The sequence below is a fragment of the Gadus morhua genome, chromosome 12 (assembly GCF_902167405.1).
Source record: "Gadus morhua chromosome 12, gadMor3.0, whole genome shotgun sequence".
Lineage (NCBI taxonomy): Eukaryota > Metazoa > Chordata > Actinopteri > Gadiformes > Gadidae > Gadus > Gadus morhua.
This window is the reverse complement of record NC_044059.1, coordinates 22,456,064-22,471,309: the sequence shown is the minus strand read 5'-3', so window position 1 is coordinate 22,471,309 and position 15,246 is coordinate 22,456,064. Positions and strand designations below refer to the sequence as shown.

The window sequence follows — 15,246 nt, the reverse complement described above, 5'->3', positions numbered from 1 at the left end:
AAAGCAGAAAAAAAGAATGCATAGTGAACTCAAACATCTTCAAATCCTTAATGAGTTTTAAGTAATTTAACTGTCATTTGATGTGTTAACGTAGAACATAGGTGTGTGATTGCAAGGGCCTGTAAGGCAATATCCTCCACATAAACAAGTGTCTCTACCTCCCCTGCTCCAGCGGTGGGTTGAAATCCCCTCCTCTCTAAAAGCCGGGCCCATATTACAGCTCCTCTCGGGACTCGAGGGCTCTCTGATGGAGACTCCTGGAAGTCTTCACTCACTCCAAAACACACTGTGTACTGTGTGTGCTATATTTAGTGGGCGAGAGAGCTGGGGCAGCTATAGTGGCTGGCTGCAGTAAAGAGTGCGGGGCTCGTCTGATTTATTTTGAACTTAGAGGACACATTGCAATACACCTTCAGTATCAGACAATATAAACTTTAGCTATCAGGCAGAGACAGACTACTCCAAAATACTGCTTGGTTAATGTTTTTCTTTGTTTTTAGTCCCAAGACACCTTACGAATAACAAACATCTGAGTGTTAAAGGTTTGACCTTGCAATGACGATGTAATCATTTTAATAGGTTAACAACATCTAAGCCTACCTGTCAAAATGTGATTCTGATAAAAAATCAAACATCTTGGCTCAACATGTAATACATGTACACATGATACTGAGGACCAGGTGAACTAGATAAAGATCTCATCCATAACATTTTTTATTCATGCCCAGCCTGCATCATGTATTTGCTAATTCAACCCCTTCTGTGAATGTGTGTGTGTGTATGTGTGTGTGTGTGTGTGTGTCTGTGTGTGTGTGTGTGTTGGCCATCAGCAGTGCCATGTCAAGGTGTGTCTGTAGATTGAGGGGAACACGAGGGTAAAAGCTGCAGGTCATGGTTCAATGTCTTTGTGTGTGAGATCTGTGTGTGTCGGTGTGTTTGTGTGTGTGTGTGTGTGTGTGTGTGTGTGTGTGTGTGTGTGTGTGTGTGTGTGTGTGTGTGTGTGTGTGTGTGTGTGTGTGTGTGTGTGTGTGTGTGTGTGTGTGTGTGTGTGTGTGTGTGTGTTTAGAAGGAGGACAGGGGGGATGGGGGGGTGGGGGGCGTTGAGGCTTGGCATTGATCGAGGGCTAAGCTTCCTTGGAACACAATGAAGGAGCTATCGATTGTTCAGGTGTTACAGAGCTGCTTGTGTTCCGATAACAAGACCCTCAGTCAGCCCCTGTACAGCCCCCCCCACACACACACACACACACAAATACATACTCACAGATAGTCATATGTATTCAGACAAAAAGGGAAAAAAATGCCCACAGAGATAGAACAGAGATTTAGTCTATACAACTGTACATAATCTAAACAACCACCCCCTCCCCAACACACACACACACACACACACACACACACACACACACACACACACACACACACACACACACACACACACACACACACACGCACACACACACACACACATTTCTCTCCCTATCCATCCAATAAATATCATATTTACTTTTCCAACAAAGTGATGGATTTTAAAAACCTTTGCTGATATGTTGTCTGATTAATTACAGTCTTCAATACGATGGATTGAGATTCTCTAGTCCTAAATCCTTAATTCAATTGTCTTGATGATTGAAATTAGAATACAGCCACAAGGTGATTGGCCTGTGATTAAGGCCCCACAAAACAAATATATACATTCAATATATAACACAAACATTGTACTGTACACATGTTGCTGTTATGCAAGTTAAATTACAAAGTTGACCTTTATATGCATGTGCAATTGATAATTATGTGGGTAAGTGTGTAAGCAAGAGAATAGATAATTATATAATTAGGGTTTTCATAATTACCTGCCCACCAATAATTGTCCACTGTTTTAATCAAGCTTTCTAAATCATCTGTGTCCAAATTTGGTATGTGCCACACACACACGCGCGCACACACACACACACACACACACACACACACACACACACACACACACACACACACACACACACACACACACACACACACACACACACACACACACACACACACACACACACACACACCTATATGTATGTCTGCAGCACATACACATCTGACTGGGATAAATACCTTATAGAGACATTAGCAGATAAATCATAAGTTTGTTTGTCATAAAAATAACACAGCCCTAAGTTTTACTGACATATCTGAATTACCCACGCTCAACTAATAATGAAACCAGGTTTTTACACTATCACAAAATTCTTATGAATTACATTTTGTTAAATTAATTGGTTTTGTTAACTAAATATGTGTACCACTCTGTGAGGCAAATAGGCCTGACTTAACAAATAGAAATGTATTAATCATCAACGAAACCGATAGGGTCTGAATTCAACAAAACTCATTCAAACTCAATCCAATTCAATAAAAGGCACCGACTTTAAGTGTAGCATCCCAAAAGCCGCTCAAATGCCAGGGGAGTGACTTACAATTGAAAGAGGATGATGCAGTCAAAGGCATGGCTCATGGGCCTGCTGAGGAAGAGACGGCCCAGGAGATGCAGGTTGGGCTGTAAGCTCTGGGCTTGGCTCTGGACATCCACCTCTGCATCGGGCGTGAGTAGGCCTGTGTCTGACACACAGAGGAGCACACCATGGGTACACAAGCACAGCAGAAAGGCAGCGAGCTAGTGTGGAGAGGGAAATGGTGGAACATTTACATACATAAGAACATTATAACCTATTTTACATTGTGACACAAAGTTGGGAGCTGGAATCCAGATGGTTGGTGATAGTAGTGGCTGATTACCATGCCTTTGAACCACGGAGGATCTGATTTATCTCTACTGCTCAACACGGGAATAATCGCCTTCAACATGTCGGCATTGTTGCTGTGGTGCCAAACACGGAATGCATATGCAACATACTATTTCAAAGTCGGCAGAAACTAAAAAATCGACATTAACAAGCTATTTCACGGCAAAAAAAAAATAAGAGAGTTTTTAAAGTATAGAGACACAGGGGTGAAAGGGGAAGGTTTCTTGTTAGCCGAGCGGTCTCCGGGGAGGGCTCTGGATCCACTTAATTAGAAAGTCTTCGTCCACAACCCGCAGCTTCGTTAGCCGTTTTAGCTTAGCGTCGGTGCTCAGGAGGAAAAGAGATTATTGGGATGGCAGCCAACGGCTTGATACTTATTGATATACAGTATGGAGGAGCGTTTTAACTTCCTCATTTGGACCAATCCCAGGGTACGAAAAATGCTAAGCATGTGCAAGTCAACTTCAAAGCAAGTGCTTGTAATTTACTCGAAACGCCTGGTAGTTCAAAGGAGAAGGATTCAAAGGGACAAAAAAGATGGTAGAATGAGCCACGCTCTCTTAGTAATAAAAAGACAAACAGGATGGATAGGTGAATATAGGAACCCGAATGGATGGTTGGGTTTTTAATGAAGGAAATGTGTTAGTTGTATGGAAATGTGAAGGGATGCAGCCTTATTTCACTGTTCTGCTTCACCACTATCTGTTCTGTTCTCACTTTCGAAAGCGATTCATTTTCTATTAACAAGGATTGCAGTGAGGACAATTAAACAAACTTCCAGCACTGCAGACTCAGACTCTAGGGAAAGGACATAACACCATTGGTGCACGAGTTTAAAGGTCTTTGCGGGCGGTGCAGCAGATGCCTTATTTCACGAGAACACCATTTGTGTTTGAGGGGAATATATTATTGGGTTAAAGCAATAATTCTGTTTCAAGAGGCAGCAACTGTTAAAAAATAAATAAAAAATAAATGTTTTGGGGAAAAGACATTACAACCTTGAATTAAAGAATGCTAATGTGATTCTATACAAATGCAAAATAATTAAGGTACGGTGAAACCGTGCTCTTTCCTCAGACTATAACGGCCCCATCAAAATGTATAATCGCTGCATGGCTACATGTAAGCTCTGTGTCTAAGAGTGTGTATGTTGCTGTGCGGCCGGCCTCCAGAGGATGCCATTCCCTAGCCAGGAGGAACGCAGACGAAAAATCTACCTGCTACACAGCAGGTTGCTGGCCTACCGTCTCTTCCTTTCTCTCCCACCCATATTGCACTTATCTGTTTCCATTGACCCATTTTTCTCACCGTCTCTTTGAAGAACTGATGCCAACGGATGGACAGGGGACAGGGACAAACAACAACTAGGTAATGTCCGTGTGCAAGAGGAGGTTGGTATACTCTGTGGAGGTAGAGTTAACAGCTGATGGTAATAGGTAGAGATAATTAGGTAACAGTGGATGATGATTAGTAGACCTGATGATAATCAGCAGAGCGTTTAAGTGTGTAACAGCTGATGATAATAAGCAGAGCTTATAAAGTAAGTAACAGCTGATGATAATCAGTAGAAACTTAGGTAACAGGTTAAAATCAAGAGGGGTTGAGTCTGCCGCTGTAACAACTAATGGTACTCAGCTGTTACAAGAGGAAAGTAAGCAATAAATATTCAGGAGAGGGCAGACCAACCATCTGTGACATGCAGATAGAATTAATTTCTAACCTGAACTAGTACATCAAACTAAATTATGTGTTTGTGTGTGTGTGTATGTGAAAAATCCTTGATGAATGATCACTTGATGAATACGTTCAAAATCTGTATTCATCAAGTGAACACGTAATAGTGCCACTGCAATCAGCATTCAGCCATGGAAACAATTAATAATATAATACTAACAACCAAAAAAAAAAAACGATAGGCAGCCAAAGTGTTTTATCATAAACATATATATCGGGGTTCTCCCCAAACAAGGTTATATTGGCGCACAGCCACATTGCATCCCTTCTAAAAGGCAGAGCCTGAATGAGGCGGGTTGGCGCACTGCTCAAGCCATGGAGGTCTGGGTGAGGGCAGTGTCAAGTAGCAGAGAGGACAACACATATCGGAAGATACAATTCTTGTTCTTGAAACATGTTTAATATAATGGTTGGTAATGGATTCCTGTTTTTGAGCGGCGCTCATACAGCACTGCTCAAAAACAGGCAACAATTACCAACCATTATATTAAACATGAAACAAGAACAAGAATGTATGTACTGTATGGGGCCACTGGTCATGGATCTCATGGAAAATAAAAATAAATCAAAGGTCCAATGTGTAGAATTTAGCAGCATTGCCCGTTCTGGGCTCTTGTAGGAACATGGCGGGGAGACATGGCAGTCTCCATGGAGGAAGACTGGCTCTCTTTGTAGATATAAATTGCTAATTTCTAACAAAAACACCATTTTCATTTCATGGGATTATAAACTCACTAAAACATACTTATTAATGTTATATTCCATTTCTGCCAAGTCTGTTAAAAGCTTTAAAGGACGTATGAATTATCATAAAACCAATTTTTTTTTTTTTTTTTTTTTTACAATGCTCAGTTTAAATGAAATTGCACTATTTTTATGCTTGTCCTATTCTAGAGCAAGCAAAGAAAAATACACACACTATTCTGAATGACGGGATTGCAAGAAGAGCAAAAAAGCAAAAAAGCTAATCACATATCACATTATTCCCAACCTGTAAACCTGCATTTAACTGCATCATCCTCTATCCATTGTAGGTCACTCTCCTGGCATTTGAAAGGCTTTTGGGAAATTCTGGAATTCTTGATCACAGCAAAACCTCTCTGCCTCCAAACTCATCAGAATTGTGTGCACACATCAAGATAGTGCACGTCACTCACACCGCAGTACTACTGTCAGACAAAATCCTAGGGGAAACACTGGAGGATCAACAGACTGACAAAATCGACTCTAGAACATACCGAAACAAATAAGATGCGTCATATATCATCATAAATAGTTAACACCAGGACCTTGAAAGGTGAAACAGGGTTCTAATTTCTACCAATTTGATAATGGCAGTATTTAAGTAATTATTATTCTCTTAATATAAGAAGTAGCAAATTCTTTCATTTCAGGATCAATTAAAACGGTACACTCTACTATATTCTCTTGTAAGGCTATTGATATGGAATAAATGTACATGCCAGTGATCTTGAAATGATTTCAGCTCAATCTTGTTTTCCCTTTTCAGAAAGTATTTCCTACACATCGAGATGTGTCTGTAGTTATCTGTGTTAGCTTGGCTCAGCTCAGCCTTATCCATCTGTTTCATTACAAACATGAGGCTGTATTAAAACTGTCATTTCTAAAGGTGCAATTTATACACCATAAAACGATGTCCCTACTGTATTTTATTCCACAATCACAATTGATGGCGTTTATCTGCATATTATGACTCATATACAGATGATTTTGCTCATTATTGCTAATCTGACTAGGACTTTAAACTGTGTAGTTTTTATGTTAAATTTAAGTCTGATCATTTCGTAATCCCCCCTCCCAATTATATCATCATTGCACTGTATTATACTTAAAATTAATTTGCCTTTGTCACATTATCTTTGAATAAAAATGTAAATAACACAACATATCATCAAGTGTGTGGTTACAAAGCAGTAAACATGCACAGAAGTCAAATTGCTCAAGGGAAGCGGTGATGAGCCTTGAAGCACCAATAGACCTTCAGGTCAGCATTTTTTTTTCTCTAATGGCCTTGTGTGAAGCTTTACTGGTTAGAGTAATGCAATATGTACATGCATGTTTATGTCTTCAGTTTATTATCTGTGTCTTCGTCCTCAGTTTAAATTGAAAACATTTTTTTCCTTCATATCTTTGACTCTCATTCCCCCTTATCCTTTCGGAAAAAATGTATAACTTTTGTAATCACATCAGGCTCTCATATTCTGGTTCCTCTTCATTGCCGGCACACTATTACACGCCTGGTGTTGACTGTATACGTGCGTCCTCTGATTGATTGGAGGGGTTCACATTGCCGATTGCATCCACCCACCCACCCACCCACCCACCCACCCACCCACCCACCCACCCACACACCCACACACACACACACACACACACACACACACACACACACACACACACACACACACACACACAAACACACACACACAGGGGATTATCTGCAAGATGCGATGCGTGCAATGTGCTCAATCTTGATGGTTCTCAGATTACTGATGAATGTCACCTCCTACACCCATCCTGTAATTTGCCAATAAAAAGTTGAGCGGTAGCTGGTCACACTCTGGTACAATCTCACCAGCCTCACTCTCATGAAAACTATGGTACAAAAAAACAGTGAGGTACATATAAACAGAAATAGACCAAAGCAGGCGACATATCAGATTGTTAGGCTGAATGGGAAATGGAAGCTGTCATTCATTCACATATAGCCTACGTATGATTCATGATTGACCTGATTTACCTATCCCCATTTTTATTTGAACCACGTTCGTCTAGGAATTTCTTAAAAAACAAATAAGAGTGATGCGTTCTGGTTCAAATCCCCCAGACTGAAGGGGAAGGCCATGTCTTGTTGCCACGGAGACAGCTTTTATTGAAACGGTCTAGCTGTTTTTAAAAGGTGGATTGATGGAAGGACAGAAGGACAGAAGGACAGAAGGACAGAAGGATAGCCAAGCAAAGAACCACACACTGAAATATAAGACCTTTTGGACTAGGCAGGAGAAAACCTGAAAAAATAATAACATAATTTTACGAAGGTGCCAATTTCAAGATGGGGAGACATATACAACAGCATGTTGTAACTATTAATTGTGACAGAAGTGTACACAAGGGGATAGAACAAGCATCAAACATTTTTTTTTAGACGCACATAAATAGACTGAAACCACTAAGCCTGGGCACCTCCTGTCAAAAATGCTTTTACAGAACTAGCATCAGTGATAGGTAACACCACAGCAAAAATAAGCTTATCAGCTTTCTCCTAATCCAGCAGAGAGAGAGTCCAACCTTGAAGCAAACTGTTCTTACTGACTTGAGCGTTTTTTTGTATTAGCTTTGGGGCTGCCAGTGCTGACTTAGGTATAAAAAAAAAAGAAAAGAAAAAGAAATCAAGTGCCTGTGAGCCCCTGTGTTTTCCCACTGTACCGGTGTGACAGGACTTCAGAGTGTTCTCCTCACTCACGGCCCATAGAGCTCTGGGAGTGTTGGGAACGCTGCGATTAGCACAGCCCTCTGCTGAGGCGTTGGAACATGAGATGCCTGTTCTACCATGCTAGGAACATGGCCCATGGAGGTGCCCACTCGTGAATATGTATTGATATATTTAGAAATATGTATTATGTTCAAATTAAAATGTGCCCTCATAACTCTAATAATCAAGTAAGGGAAAACAGCAGAGAAATAGAAAAATAACAGAAATATGAATAACATCACATTCTAGACATATGTCAGGGTTGCAAATAAGCTTGTGACAAGTAGCAATGCAGAACATTTTTATAGATTTTTCATTTCTGACAGCTGCTTAGCAATTTTCAAAGTAAGTTCTTTTTCATTTTATTTTTTTTCATTCACAAGCACAATTGTTTTAGTAAGTAAAGACATGGCCAACCACAGCATCATGGCTCTCAAAAAAGATTAAAATAAAGCAAGGTAATTGTAACTGGGTTTTTTTGCGCGCAATAACCACCGAAGAATGATCATGGAAATGTTTTAAACATATTCTGGCGTTATATTTCATTCAAACTTTCTCGGTAAATTGTACTTATTTCAGTATCCCAGGTAAATTCTTTCATTGAACATTATCTTTCTTTAAATTATTAGACAGAAGCATATAAGGTATACCATGTGCATTGGTTTAGCAGGAATAACCAGACTTTTTTCCTGTTCCATTTCTTTGTTTCTAACACATCAAAACATGATGATCAGACAGTGTTCTAGAATTCATTGCTGCAAGATGTTTTCCTGCTAAGCAGCCGAACCACCTACCAGAGGGTATGCTGTGGTGTTTGGTGCAAAAGTGCTCTCACACAACCCCAAAGGGCACATCACACGTTTTTCCCCAACTCAAACTAACAAAAATTAGAACTGTACCTGCACTCTCCCCTTCATCTTCGTCCCCCACCTCCTCCTCCTCCTCCTCTTCTGTGTGAGCTGCTCTTGCAGGCACCACCTCCCCTTCCTCCACCTGTTCCATTATAATCTGCTCAGTGGAGGCGCCCTGGATGGGGTAGAAGGGGACGGGAGGAGGGCAGAACAATGATTAGAAATGATTTCCTGGGCAGAGACGGGTAAAGTAAGATACTTCAAGAGCTGTTTGAAACCACTTGACGTCTACATTCAGAGACACGCGACATTCTCAGATTCCATCAAGAAAATAGCTGTCTGGATAGCTTTTCTGACTTCACTCATTATTCACGGTTTGAAGTCACGAGGAGAGCGATCTTTTCGTGTGAGGTAATTAGGCATGCCATGGTCGTATAAGGTGTTCTTGTGTGGTTGGCTGAGGGCTACTTTGGAAAAATGAAATTACAATGTGTGAAGCAGTAACATTGAACCAGACAAAAGAGACACCTAGCATGAAATTGACATGCAGAAAAGACCAGGGCTTACCTTCAGCGATTCTACCTGCGCCACCTGGCATCTTTGAAGCAGCTCCACAAACAGGTAGATCACAAGGCCCTTCATCACAAGACAGAAAGCTATTAATAAATTGTTATTAAAAGACCTTACAGGAATATGACTTCTTAAATGTTTCAGCATTAGAAAACCTGTGTTTGATGTGTTAAAAGGAAACCCTGGGAAGCTAATCGTTTTTGCTATTCGATTGCCAAACAGTTGTCTATTTTCTGCCATAGCACAAACATCTGCCGTTACTATCGTCTCATCGCTTCACTGGGATTGGCAGGAGTGGGATTGTTTTCAGATACAAATCAAACTTTGGCTAATGCCTCAGTCTACACATTTACAGATATATATTTTTACAAGTAGAATAATGTCGGAGTACAAGTAAAAATTGTACAGAAAGCATGAAACTGTTATTACAGTTACCAGCTTGCAGATGCACTGTGAATGCCTTTTTTCTGTAACATTGCTGCATATGGTTAAGGCAGTGTCAATATGTGTGTGTGTATGCAAGCGCACCCTGAGTGTGTGTGTGTGTGTGTGTGTGTGTGTGTGTGTGTGTGTGTGTGTGTGTGAGTGTGTGTGTGTGTGTGTGTGTGTGTGTGTGTGTGTGTGTGTGTGTGTGTGTGTGTGTGTGTGTGTGTGTGTGTGTGTGTGTGTGTGTGTGTGTGTGTGTGTGTGTGTGTGTGTGTGTGTGTGTGTGTGTGTGTGTGTGTGGGCCGTATAATATTCCTTGCACGCTTTTAGACATGGCTTTAAATCAAGTTTTTTCCTGGAAAAGCATGATGAGTAAAGGGGGCCCCACACAAAGAGTAGACTAGGGGCCCATGACCCCCATAATCAACCATTGCTGGTCCCTCCTAGCAATTTCCAGGTTCTAAGCTGGTTTTCCTTGCGGGACATTTTAAGAAGCATTGCGGTGAAACTGTTGGCAGGGACCGGACTGGAGGTTGTTTAGATCATTATCGGCGATGAATCAGTCGCCATCATTTCCACTCCCCTACATCCAACACAAGTCGCGACGACACAATATGGTCTGGCGGCCGCTCATCCGCAAGAGAAGGCATGAACGGAGACGCGCATACGAACATACGAGAGAGCAGGCCCTACATAAACGACTTGAGAAAAACTGTTAAAAGACAACGTGATTGATTGGAAGGAGAATTGCAAAACAAATCATGTTTTGGGTTCATAGAAATACAAGGAGGAAGGATGGCTCATTCAATTTGTGCAGTTTAAGCTTGTGCATGTGGGCTATTAGCCCGAGTGACAATGTTGATGGATCCGCCACGGCCGGCCCCGCCTAGCTATGTGTCGAGGTGTCCCTGAGCAAGACACCTAACCTTAACTGGGTCGCTGGCTGTTGCCTTGAATGGTGGACACCGCCATTGGTGTGACAATGGGTGCATGAATGGGTGAAAGGGAGGCCCGAATTGTAAAGCATTTTGAGTGGCCACAGGTCGTAAAAGCACTATGCAAATGCAGTCTCCTTTACCGTAACAATTTCAGAGTGAGACAGCATCTGGCATTGAATAAACTTGGCAAACACAAACATTTATTTTGATAAAATTGCCTAGAAAACGAAATGCATGCAACTATGTTAGGAATACCTGGACGAGGAAGCCAATGAGAAAGGTGATGAGGAACGGCAGCAGTCCAGCATGTGCAATTGTCACTGGCAGACCTGTAAAATATATCAGAGAAGAACATCTAAAAGAGAATCCTACTTCAGTCCCAAACTTCAATCCCAACACTGTGTTTAAAATATCTTGAAGTCAGTTTGTCACCATCCTTGTCTCTTGCTCTTTACGTCCCACTACGCACACACAGTATTTAATGCCTTGCTCTAAGTTCCTATCAAACTTTATGGCTGAAGATGATTTGAATGAGATTTAAGTGATTGAACAACTATTAACTCGACAGGGCTCCACCTTAGTGGAACAACAGGAAGAAGACGCAGATGAAAAACAGTAGTGAAACGTAATGTCCCATGTAATTTCTATCACAACTACAAAAAAAGACCCCCCCCCCCATCTTAACTACAGTTCATAAAGCACAGTAAAAAAGAAAGATTATCTGCCCATATAAAACTACAAGACTGACAGACTTTTAATTATGCTTCTGATGCACCAGTGATCTAAGACTGACCCAAAGAACAAATAGGCGTTCATCCCACCACCTCCTTCTCCTCTTGTAGGACAGTATTTATGTGTTAGGACGTGTGTTATTGGCCCCAGACCGCTTGGCCCTGCAGTCCGATGCTATTCACTTAGGAATTATAGATCAATAAAACAAGCCTTAAAGGTTCAACCGGTGCATCAAACTTTACATATTACAAATGTATCTCACACAGTGAGGGGCAGCATCTTTTTGTTTTAGCTGTTTGTAATATCTTTAACTGCACTTGTGCAGACTAGTCTTTGATGTTCTTTGGGCGGGGCCATCTGTGTTTTTCTTTCACAAAGGCAAACAATGAGAAGGAAAGGCGCATATTCACAGAACATATTCTCTCTTATGGCTCTGAGGGGGCCCCATCATATTGGTCTGCTGCAAGACAGGACCAAAACAAAAGAAGAAAATATGGATGACAGATGTTGACGTTGTTAACCTCCTTGTATCGCAGGGATTCACTAATTGGGGTGCAAATATTATGAATGACATAGATAATGTTATTGCCCTTAGATTAAAATGAATGTGGTGAAACCTATTCATAAGAAGTGGATATTGAGTAGGGAGCCAGGGGTTTGGATTAATAAGGTAGAACGGTTATAAGGACGAAGAATTTATGTCCCCTTATGGACTTGTTGGCACTCAAATGACATGAAGAGAATATTGCTTTGTCAAGTATTGTGTTGCTTGTTGTCAGAGATAGTACCAAGGAGGGTTTAAAAGTGGTGTTTAAGATAAATTAAACACAGTGAGATAGCCTCACATCTCCTGGTGGGTATGTGTCAGTCAGTCAGTCAGTCAGTCAGTCAGTGTGTGTGTGAGTGTGCGAGCTGGAATGAGTGCATGTTTTGCCCCATAAAAAATGATCACCTCATTGCCAAATTGGTTACACATACAAACACACACACCAAATATAAATACACACGCAGGGTTTAATAATTATTCATACAGTCAGTGGTTATACATTTACATTGTTTTACAATTTCTTTGTTGTTCTTGTCAACACAAACGAGGAAACCCAAAGACACACCAATACATAGTGTCGTGATGGATCAATGAATCTTACTAATGTCAGTACTTACCTAGGATACCAGTCCCCAGTATGGTTGCAATGCTCAAGAAATCTGAGGACAAATAATTAAAACAAACGTATTAGTAAAATAGGCTTGCTTGTCCGGCCCGATGCCTCACACCAATGAGTTCAATGCCTTCATCCAGCTACATTAAGTACTCAACTTATTTTCACTAGTGAAGACTCCATCCATAAGGGATTTTTCACTGGGCATAATGACAAGCTATAATTCATCTAAGAAAACATCTCCCACATACGTCTCCTGAGGACCTCTTGTGATTACATTGTATAGCAGAACAGATGAGACACCACCCCCCCCCCCCCTGGTAAACAAATGGAGAAACACTGGAGAACCAGCCTGTCACCGGCATATTAGCCACTGTATTGATAAACGTTCACTTCTCCGTCGCCTGCAGATCCATCACGGACGCTTGACAGAACTCCCATCATCGCAGGAATTAACCTGTCATTTCTTATCAGCCTGCTCCCGTTTCAACATTTTCGGATAAATCCCCCCCCCCCCCCCCCCCCCCCCCCCCCCCCCCCCAAACCACAACCCATCCCTAGGACCACCGACAAGGTTTTTGTTGCAGGACAAGGGCTAGTGGAGGATGGGGCGCATGGGGACACACAGTAATGAGATATGTTACATTGTGTGACTACTTCAAAACCTGTCTAGCCCAACGCCTGTATACTCATGTTAGAGAAGTAGCTGTGAATGACGTCAATGCAAGTCAACCAAGTCTTTTTGATATAGTTATGATTATTTTTGTATTTTTATATTTCTTTATGCATGCTCTTTATCTGAAAATGTTTAACATATATTGTTCAACAGCTGCCGGGTTGACTGTCTAATGTTTGTTTTTATATTTCCATTATAAAAAAAAAACACAAGTTATTTTGGTCGAATGTGACACATCTTCCTTAAAAGCCTGTCTTGCCTACGACACAAACACAATAACATCCTTAGGCCAGGAATGTGTACCATAAACAACCAATCACATTGTAAACACATATCTCTATTTGGCAGCGGGCGCTCAGATCAGATGCAGACCAGGTCCACCTTTAACAGCAGAGTAGGCTTCTTAAAGAGCAGAACAGCCTTATGGATGATTAGGATACGGTGACAGTGTGCTGTAGCCTCAGCCAAAACATTATAGGTAACTTCAGCGTATAGGCTACAAACCTAAGCGTTTTATTGCTGTGGGTTCAGTTGCTGAACGGATATTGCATGACATACTTTTTGTAGCTAATGGTAACATGATACATATATACATTTTACGCGTAGGTCTACGACGTCGAGGGGATAAACAGTGTACGGAACAGCTTATCCCGTATCGCAGTGTGGTCGGCTGCTCTCGTATCGCATTACACGCGATACCGTGGCGGGCTTTCTCTCCATCTTCCTCGGGCTCGCGCCTTCGTCTGTCATATCATCGTCGTCACCATCATGCTAGTCCGCATGTATCTTTAAATGTATGCTTGACACTTGTGAAATGTAACAACCGTGGATAAAGAAACGTTTTTTTCGCCATTGCGAAAACTGTCTTCGAGTTGAAGACACTGACAGCCGGGAGATATAACAGTGTTCCGCGTGTCGTTGGTACTCACAGCACTGCAGGTAAATAAGTCTCAATTTCCAGGGACTATGCTGGTTTTTCCGGGTCATTTTAAGAGACATTGTGGTGAAACTGTTGTCGGGGACGGGACTGGGGTTTGTTTGGATCATTATCTCCGATGCATCAGTCGCCATCATTTCCACTCCCCCTACACGCAAATTGCGACGGCACGTGAACGCGCCGCGATGTTGTTCCACGGTCGCGGCGCGCGCATCCGCAGGAGGATGCATGAACACTGAGCGCATAGTATTACACGATAAAGCAGGCCGAACAAAAAACACTTGAAAAACCGTAATTTATTTGACAGAATTGTAAAAAGCATCATGTTTCAAGTTTCTACAAATACAAAGGTGAAGGATGGCTCATTAAAAGGTGCAGTAAGTGGAGGCTGGTGAATGTGGGCTATAATAACTATCACGTTAGTCCAGCTGACAATGTTTATGGATTGAGTTTGAAGTACAAATGATCAATCCCACAATATTCTGTTTTATTGGTGTGAACTAGTGGACGACAGAGGCACTCTGTCTTCCTAGGACCATCTTAAAGGTTGTATAATGTCCTATTTTTCTCATTCTTTATTTTCTGAGTATGACCTTGTGCGCTGACATAGAGGTCACACATCTATCAAATATAGGGTGACTTGAGTCACATGGTTTGTTTGTAATATCAACAAACCACCATAAGCAAAATAGCCTAAAACCTAAATAATATGAGCCGACAATAATAGCTATTGTACGTCACAGTTCTAATGGCACGGTCTATGATGGAGGTTAGTGAGGGTCAATTTTAATGATTTAATAAATAAAGTATGGTTTTAAAGAAAATATAGGAAATGTGACACCCTTTTGCTAGCCTTTAACCCACACAACATGTTTTGCTCAAACAATCGCTTCGCAGTAATGTACATTGATTGTCTTGTTATGGTGCTACTTACAAT

General features: G+C 41.3%; 1 protein-coding gene across 1 annotated transcript in view; it reads right to left on the bottom strand.

Moving 5' to 3' along the window:
- si:ch211-51h4.2 (uncharacterized) overlaps nucleotides 1-14,486 on the bottom strand; it is a 72,609-nt gene extending 58,123 nt beyond the window's left edge. The window contains exons 1-6 of the mRNA XM_030372947.1: nucleotides 14,302-14,486; nucleotides 12,701-12,742; nucleotides 11,060-11,133; nucleotides 9,438-9,506; nucleotides 8,919-9,045; nucleotides 2,466-2,607 (exon numbers count right to left, since the gene is read on the bottom strand). Coding sequence (XP_030228807.1) covers nucleotides 2,466-2,607; nucleotides 8,919-9,045; nucleotides 9,438-9,506; nucleotides 11,060-11,133; nucleotides 12,701-12,742; nucleotides 14,302-14,446 — 599 coding nt within the window. The 5' untranslated portion in view covers nucleotides 14,447-14,486. The remainder of the gene's footprint in view (nucleotides 1-2,465; nucleotides 2,608-8,918; nucleotides 9,046-9,437; nucleotides 9,507-11,059; nucleotides 11,134-12,700; nucleotides 12,743-14,301) is intronic.
- Nucleotides 14,487-15,246: the final 760 nt, after the last annotated feature.